Below are 9,210 nucleotides of genomic sequence, written 5' to 3' on the forward strand. Positions count from 1 at the left end.
AAAGGATCTTGCACCAGGTTAGGTAGTAGTGGTCAGGACTAGAACCTATTGTCCTCACTCCCAGTCTAAGATTCCTTTTTTTTTTTTTTTTAAACATTATTTATTTATTTATTTTTAGAATATTTTTCCATGGTTATATGATTCATGTTCTTTCCCTCCCCCCTCCATTCCACTGAAGATCCTTTCCCTTACATCCCACTCAAAATAACTGAGACAAGGCAGTAAGAAGTATCGTTAACAGCAAGTCAGACACTGGAATCTTCTGCATTTGCATGTGCACATACAAGGGGCAGGAATTGGGGGGTGTGGGAAGGAAGGGAGAGGAGGGTGGGATCCTGGGGATGGGCACGATGATCTTTGTAGGGCAAGCAGGCATTTTCCTTGGCTTTCCGGCGCTCCCTGCTGGGCGGCACTCAAACTGCAGGGCCCCATGACTGAGGTCTGGGAAGAAAGGAAGAGGGAAAGGTAAGGAGGCCTACTAAATGGTCCTTCTCTCGTCCTCTGCCCATGCCCGCTGATCCACACCAGTTTTCTGTGGACATCGACTCCGAGCTGACAGAGGAGCTTCCGGCTGAAATCGAGTTGTGGCTGATCCTGGTGTCTGTGGGAGCTGGGCTCTTACTGCTGGGGCTTATCATCCTCTTACTATGGAAGGTAGGCTCCCCACTCCACATCCATCCCTGCTCCCTGCTCATCTCCATCCCCTGAAGTCCCTTCCCCCCCTCCTCTCTCCCTCTCCTGCTCCCTTCTTCCCCATCTCCCCACTTCTCTCTAGTCCCCTGGTTAGATATTCCCCGCATAGCTTCAATAGAGCAAGCTGAAAGCTTTTGCCATAGGGATATAGCTCAGAGCTGGAGAAGAGAACCTGAAAGAGTCCACAGATTCTAGTCCCTGTGACCATCATAGGTCTAAGTGGTGGGATCCAGGGTCCTGATTTCCCAAGCCCAGCTTGGCCCTAGGAATGGGACCTTAGTGTCCCATCCACCCAAATGGTGGGTCTTTGTGACTCCCCTCACCCACTCAGGTGGGGACACACCCAGGCCCACCCCCACCTTTGATTCTTCATCGCCCTCCCCCACAGTGTGGCTTCTTCAAACGAGCTAGCACTCGGGCCCTGTATGAAGCCAAAGGGCAAAAGGCGGAGATGAAGAGCCAGCCTTCTGAGACGGAGAGGCTGACCGATGACTACTGAGGGGAGACCCATCCCTCCCCACACACACACCCCGGGTAAATCCTTCCATTTAAAACTAACAACATGAAAATCCAAAGAACCCTCTTCCTCTCAGATTCCTACAGTCTTTGTGGGGCTGAGTCTGTCCTGTCTTCTCTTCCTCTAATTCCCTCTTCACACCCCCAACTCTTCCAAGGTGCCTTCAGATTTCTCGTCTTCACCTTGGTTCTAAATCCCCACTCTGGGAAGAGAAAGAACTTTGATGGCTTAGTGGAAGACTATAAAAAACTCAAATCAGGGATTCCTTTCCCCTACTCTGTATACTCATTCCATTCCCCCTGCCCCTAAAGGGAGCTGGCTTGCCTTCCTCCAAGTTTCATAGTTTGTGCTCCAAACCAGAGAAGTGAGATTAGAGGATGTCTCATGGGTTTGAAAAACCAAAGGAGTTTGAGCTTGTTTTGACCCCATTCCAGGCTGGATAGAATCTCTTTATCTTTCAGAACTGGAGGAGAGATTGGGAAGCAGAGTAGGTCCTTCCCCAATGATCTTCAGTTCTGAAGCAAATTTCTAGGGCCATCGTGGTCCCTTCCCCTGGTCCCAAAACCAAGTGGGATCTCTGAAGGAGGCAGAGAACTATTGGATACATTCTGTGCAGGATGATCCTATCCTTTTTAAAGAGCCTCCCTGGGGCTCTTTCTCCATCAATTGCTTTGCTTAGAATTGCTAGTATCTCTTTCCTGACCCACCCTTCCTTTCTCCCAGCAACATTTCCTACTCAAGAACCTCAGTTTCTGTCCCTCCATCTCTACTTTCCTTCTCTTCCATTCTGCCTATTTCTTTTGATTTCTCCTCTTTACGTGGACTTCTTCTTTATCTAGCTGGTCTCCTGTTAAGGGAGGGAAGGGATGGGGTGGATATAGGTAAGCAATTTTGGGTTCTGGAGAGAGAGGTCCCTGACTTTTGAGAGGTCCTGACTTGGTGAAGGGAGTAGAAAGAAGTGTCTGGAAACAGCCTTGGGAAAAGTTAGTGCCAAAGACTATTTTCTTTGGGGAGAGGGAAGTAGAGAGAAGGTGGAATTTCTCCTGGAAAACCAAGTGAGGGGGGTAGGGACACACTCTTCTTGGAGTGTGTCTGGCCTACTGGCTTGAAACAACGGGATAACCAGGTACTAACATTCCTTATCTTCTCTCTTCCCTTCTTGGGGATTCTCTATTTTCTGTTCATTCTCTCCTGACAACCTGTATAGTGTGACTTCTTCAAACGGACCCATTATTACCGGATCATGCCAAAGTACCATGCTGTTCGGATACGAGAGGAGGAGAGGTACCCACCCCCAGGGGGCACACTGCCCCCCAAGAAGCACTGGGTCACCAACTGGCAGGATCAGGACCGATACTACTGATATTTTCCTAAGCTTCCATCTGTGCCTATCTTCATTACTCCTCCCCTAAATCCAACCCTTCTCCATTCTATTTATCGTAAGTTATGCCTCCTGCTGCCTGCAGGGGGCACCACTTGGTCCTTGGCACCTTTGGGTCCAGTATTCATTTTCTCCAACTCCACCCCTACTATGGCCAGGGAGTGCCTTCCCCTCCCTTCCCCCTCCCAAAAAAATCCCCATCTTCTTGAACCTTCTCCCTCTCTCTTGTCTGTCTATTTGTCTCCCCCTCTCCCCACATGCTGACTCCCCATCCCTCCCCTTCCCTAGACTCCATTTTCTGGCTTTGATGTAAGGAGTGACTGTGGATATTTGCTATGGCCATGTCCGTTCTACCCCTTGTCCCTGCATACATGTGAACCATGTTCAAGGGATTTACTTGCATACATGTGATAACCATGCATGGAATGTCCCAGTCTTCACTGGTGCCAAAACCTGGATGTCCCTCTCCATTCTCTTCCTGTCTCCTCCGTAACCTTGCTTTAACCCCCTGATCCTGAGGGGTCAGGAAGAATCAAGCCCCCCAAGTCTTATGTGGGGAGAATCACTCTTGACATTCACACTGGACCTACTATGAGCCATAGCCACTGGATTGACTCTTCTTGTGGGGCAATGATGACTGCTCAGATTGGGCCAGGGATAACTCCTATCTAAGACCACTGGCCATTCACAGACAACAAAAGAGACACAGTTGTCCCCCTGCCTCCCAAGCTGGGGGAAGAAGTTGACAGGCCCTTGAAGTACCGAAAGAACTTCCTTCATGATCCCTCTTGGCCACAAGCTGAACCTGCAGAAAATGTAGCATTCAACAGAAATCAGATCGCTGCCTATCCAGGGTGAGAGATATACAAGGAGATGGCGTTGATGTGGTTGGATAGGGGATCGTCAAGATGGGCTAGGTGTGAGATGGGAATGGCCATCACTTCTCTACCCACTTCTCTGGCTGACTAGGGGTGGGAAGAGGGGAGCATGGTGACAACCATCCTGGATCCCAGTAGGGCAAAAGGGGGAAGGAGGTGAGCTGAAAGAAAAAGACGACTGAATGAATGTAGAGTAGGGCCTGGGGCCTTGGATACAAGCCCTTGCCCTCCCCCAGCTGAACCTCTCCTGTTACCACTACTCTCCATGACAGCTGCTTCTCCACTCTTCCCTTGCACTCCCTCTAACCCCTCACCATAAGGAAGTGGTCTGAGATCACCAGGGAGAGTGTGGTTCCTGGAGTTCAAAGCCTTGATTACTGACACAGTACTCCTCAGAGTGCTTAGCACTGGGGCTAAGACCCAAAATAGCTCCCTTCTCTACCCAAGGGAGGTCAGTAGAACCTTGAGGTTAACGGACCTTTCTTGAATCTGGCCCCTTGGAGGCTAGGGGCAAAAGCTACTGTTTGTTCTACTACCCTGGGCCCTCTACATCCCCCCTTCCATGGTACTGTAGCAGGGGAGCCCCCTCCCCGCCCTTGTGCCTTCACTGTATATAGGCTTCTGGTGGCAACCAATAAACTGCTCCTGATTTGTAAGATATAGTATCTCCCACTATTGTCCTACTTCTATCAAGTACCATTCTCTACCTGGGGATGGAATCTTACTCGGGGCCTTGGGGCCATTGTAGGTTTCCCCTTCTGATGGGGGAAATCCTGTCTCTGCCCTCTGGGAGCTTCTAGGTTGGCGAGGGAGACCCCCTCCTACCCTCAGGAAGCTCAAAGGGGACCAGTCAATGGAAATCAAGCAATATTGATTAGTCACCTACTAAATTCTGAGAATACAAAGACGAAAATGACCTGCCCTCAAGGAGCTTACATTCTTTTGGGGGAAATGGCACATACCTATTCCTACAAAATACTTACCAAGGCAGATTTGAGGGGTAGGAAGACACCAGTAGATGGGAGGATCAGGAAAAAGTTTCATGTAGAACATTGTGCAGGACCTGCATTTTGGCTGAAATGAGGGATTCTAAGAAGTAGTGGCTAGGTGGAAGTGATTTCCAGTCATAGAAGACAGAAAGGAAAGATGGGGTAAGAAATAGCAAGAAGTCTAGTTTTGTAGGACCAAAGAATATGGCATGGGGAATAATGTATGATAATGTTGCAAAAGTAGATTAAGGTTGGATTGTGAATGGCTTTAAAAACTAAGTGGAGGAATTTATATTTATTCCCAAAGGCAATTGGGAGCCAATGGAGTTTATCGAATAGAGAAGTGAGGTAGTCAGATCTGGATTTTAGGAAAATCACTGTGATGACCTTGTGGGCATAGATTGGAGAATGAAGAGACTTGAATCAGGGAGACCAATTAGGAAGCTATTTTAATGATCCAGGCTGGACATGATAACTAAGATGGTGGCTATATAAGCAGAAAAAAGGGAGCAGAGGCAAGAAATTTTGTAGAAGTAGAAACAAGATTTGGCAACTGATTAGAGAAGTGGAATGAGGGGTAATGAGGAGTCAAGTATGATTCTGAGGCTTCGAACTGGAGAGGATGGTGATGACCTCTACAGAAACGGGAAGTTTAGAAGGGGGTGGGTTTGGGTGAGGATAATTTGAGTTTGAAAGACCTATGGGACATCCAATTGGAAATATCCAATTGGCATGTGGAGATGCACAAATGGAGCTCTAGGAAACTCCTTAAAAAGCTATTTATACTTGTTGCCTCTTAATTCCTCTCCTTTTACTCACTTCTCAGCCCTTTGCAATCTGGCTATTGACTTCATTATTTCAACTCTCTCCAAAGTTACCAATGATATCTTAAATGCCAAACTGGATGGCCTTTTCTCAGTCTTTATTCTTGACTCTTTTTGCATCCCCAGAACTTATTATAGTGCCTGGCACATAGTGGAAGCTTAATACACATTGACTGATTGACTTCTCTGTAGTTTTTTGATACCGTTGACCACCTACCCCTTCCTACTGGATAGTCTTCCTTCTCTGGGAGTGTTTCCCAGGGTTCTCGCCTGAGAGTTTTCTTCTTTCTCTGCATTCTCTCACTTGGTGATCTCATCAGCTCCCATTGGTTAATTATCAACTCTATGTGGATGACTTCTGAATCTTTATGCCTAGGGCAAAGGAACAGATAATAGATAATGGTCATTCCAGTGTCTAGGGAATGGAAAAAGTGAAGCCAAGTTAGGGAAGATTTCTTGCAAGACAGGAGTGTTAAGTATTTTGACATAGGCTGAGTGCTTGGCCTTGGTTGGGAGACATCTGAGCATTATAGCACCATAAATTTAGAATTGGAAGGGAACAGAGAGGTTAACTAATCCAAATAATGAGGCAAGGAGATAGTGATAGAGATAATCTGACCTATTTTCCAACTCCAATCCCATATTCCTTTTGGGCTTTTCCTACTGACAACCCCATTCAGCTTGGTGAGTGAAGAAGGATGAAGACAGAATCATAGAATCTTGGAGCCAAATGGGGTCTTGAAGGTCAACCTACATTTGAACAGGAAAAACCCTTCTATAACATACCCAACAAATGACCATCTAGCCTCTACTTCAAGATTTTGGACTTACTTCTTGCTGATGGAATCCATTCAAATTTTTTTTTATAACTCCATTATATAGCATCAGCTCAAGGAGCTATTTGCCAATTTTTACTCACATTTTTAGGTTAGGACCTCAACGAGTGGCTGCTATGTTGAATTCTAGGGGAAATCCTGTGAGGCATAACACCACAGCCCAAAAGCTAGTAGACACAAGAATGGCATTTACTAAGACTGCATAATCAGAATAGTAGTTATATAGAATTTTCTCTATAAACCTGAAACATATTCTTCCACTAACATTATAGCCATGGGAATGGGTACATAGAAAATTCAATAATTAGTATACATATGTAAGAAACATTAGTGGCCAAGTCAACCCACAATTCCTGATATTATAGAGTCTAGAAGGCCTTTCTTTATAGAACCCTCATGTAGCAACCTTGAGCTCTGTGACTCTGCGGAGTAGGTCTGTTCCTCTCTATACCTTGATTCTTGATTGCTGGAACCAGCTCTCTCGAGTCTATAATCAGTTCTCTTCTTTGCTACCTGCTTTAAGGAATAGATGAAGATGCCTCTTCCCTTGGTTATGTATTGCCTTTCTGTGTCTGTGGAGTATACCTCTGTCCTGTGCCTCAGGCTGCTGACTGAGAGGTCTCCCTCACTTGCATAGTTAAAGGAGAGGAGAAGAAGAAAGAGAATTCTTCTAACTCTATAGGAAGCTCTCCACAACCAATCCAGGCTTTGCTTCCCTGGAAGTCTCAAATGACTATATTTTACAGATCATACTTGTGCTAGTCCATCAGTCAGTCAGTGGAGATAAGACTCCTTTGATTCACTCAGATGTGTACACCTCATAAAGATATCAGTAGTTAGAGATATCTTTAGAATTTATCACAGAATCTGAGAATTAGAAGAGACTTCAGTAACCACCTAGTAAGGTCCTTATCATAACATGCCAAACAAAAGGCCCACCAGCCTCTGCTTGAAGACTCCAGGAGGGGAAATCTCTCACCTCCCTAGGGCAACTCATTCCACTTTTGGAAAGCTCTGATTGTTAAGATTAATGAAATTAACCTTAAGATTAATTAGAGCTCTGGTTGTTAAGATTGGGCATTGAGGTAGCACAGTGGACTCATCTTCATGAGTTCAAATGGGGCCTTATACACTTACAGTTGTGTGATCCAGGGCAAGTCACTCAACTCTGCCTCTGTTCTTGATCTATCAAAATGAACTAGAGAAGGAAATGGCAAACCACTCCAGTGTCTGCCAAGAAAATCCCAAATTGGGCCACAGAATCAGACACAAAATGGCTGAACAACAATTGTTTAGAAGTTGAATCCCTCATTAGCATCATATTATGATTACATTCTGGGGTAGGGGTGAGAGGGTTGCTCAAAAACCAGTTCCCCTACATTTCAATGTTTTTCTCCCCTTACATCAAGCCAAATTCTTCCTCTCTTCAATTTCTACTCACTGCTCATAGTTCTGCCCTGTACAGCCAAAAAGAACAAATTTGCTAACTTTGGTTTATGACAGCCCTTTGAATACTTAAAAAAAGCCAACTTGTTCAACCTCTATTTTCTATTCTCCAAACTAAAAGTCTTAATTCCTTTAATGGATCCCTGTATGATAACTCTCTTTTTCCTTAGGTTCCTTAGTTCCTTTACTATTCTGGTGCAAAAAACGTCTTTGGGCCAACAAGAGTTTGTCAATATATTTCTCTTTCCAAAGACTTGGGTCCAAGACAATACAATATTCAGGTGTGATTTTTTGGGGACATAGGACAGTGGAACTATTGCCTTCTATATTCTTAATGGGGTGCTTATGGAAGAGGGATTGCCAGGGGAGCCCCCCCTCCCGATCAGTTACAAGGTATGTGAGCCTTTGGAACATCCGATGGGCATTGCTTCATGGAAAGTGTGGGCATGTCTATTGATGTCTTGTTGAGATAAGACTGGGGAAGTACCCATCAGATACTCCATAGACTGGACCCCTTGTAAGCTCATCAAGTTGATTGGGACTCTTGGCAAATTGATAGGTGAGTGTATGGATGTTGACTGGTTGCTATAAGGATTCTAGGCAGGAGCTCTGCCCATACCAAAACTGCTCAGAGAATTCCACTGATCAAACTCCATTCCCCATAGGGGATGGATGATCTGAGTGGTGTGCATACTCCAAGTCTATCAGTACAGAGAAAAACTCTTCCATGCTTCAAATCCTGTATGATTCATGGGATCATAGGTTTAAACCTGGAAGGACCTGAGGGGTCAGGAAGTCCAATCCTTTCTTTTTACAGATGAAGACAGAGAGATTGACAGAGGTTAAGTCACTTGCCCAGAATCACATAGTGAATGACAAAGGAAGGTTTTGGATCTAGGTCATCCTGATTTCAAATCCAATGCCCTACTATCCCCTACTATTCCTCTCCCACTCTTTCCTCTATAAATCTTCCAAAGATCCACTCAGCTGTAGCAGGTTTCTTACTAAACGTCAGAATATAATGTTTTCATGAATTCAACCTAAAATTCCATTAGCTTTTTTGGCTATTGCTTTACCCTGCTAACTCATATTCTACTATCCACCCAGGCCTTTTTCTCGTGGACTGTTATCTAGCCATGTTTCCCAATCCTGAACTCATTCAGCTGATTTTTTTTAAGCTCATGTAGGACTTTGCATTTATCCGGCTTAATTTTCATATTATTCTGTTTCAGCTCCTGTCTAGCTTATTGAAATATTTTTGGGGCTGATTCTCTCTTTTTTAAAAAACTTGTTTTCTTTCTTAGAATGAATTCTAAGGTAGGAGAGTGGTAAGAGCTAGGCAAATGAGGTTAAATGACTTGCCCAGGGTCACACAGCTAGGAAATGTCTGAGATCAGATTTGAAGCCAGGTCCTCCTGATTCCAGGCTCAGTGTTCTATCCACTATGTTACCTAGGTGCCCCTGGATCTGATTCTCTTGTCCATCTCTTGTCATCTCTCCCAGCTTGGTGCTGTCCAAACATTTGATGAACTTGTTTTGGGGAAGGAAGGGTTCATATTTGGAAGAGTTAATTTTAAATAAAGCCAGAGGTTCCATTATAGCCTTTTTCACAGAATTCAGATCCCCTTTCTGAGGAAATAGGCTCA

General features: G+C 45.0%; 1 protein-coding gene across 1 annotated transcript in view; it reads left to right on the top strand.

Moving 5' to 3' along the window:
• ITGA3 (integrin subunit alpha 3) overlaps positions 1-2,505 on the top strand; it is a 40,394-nt gene extending 37,889 nt beyond the window's left edge. The window contains exons 24-26 of the mRNA XM_044672200.1: positions 529-654; positions 1,082-1,227; positions 2,418-2,505. Of these exons, the coding sequence (XP_044528135.1) occupies positions 529-654; positions 1,082-1,192 (237 nt within the window). The 3' untranslated portion in view covers positions 1,193-1,227; positions 2,418-2,505. The remainder of the gene's footprint in view (positions 1-528; positions 655-1,081; positions 1,228-2,417) is intronic.
• The last annotated feature ends 6,705 nt before the right edge of the window (positions 2,506-9,210 follow it).

Source organism: Gracilinanus agilis, chromosome 4 (assembly GCF_016433145.1).
Source record: "Gracilinanus agilis isolate LMUSP501 chromosome 4, AgileGrace, whole genome shotgun sequence".
In the NCBI taxonomy this organism is placed as follows: Eukaryota; Metazoa; Chordata; class Mammalia; order Didelphimorphia; family Didelphidae; genus Gracilinanus; species Gracilinanus agilis.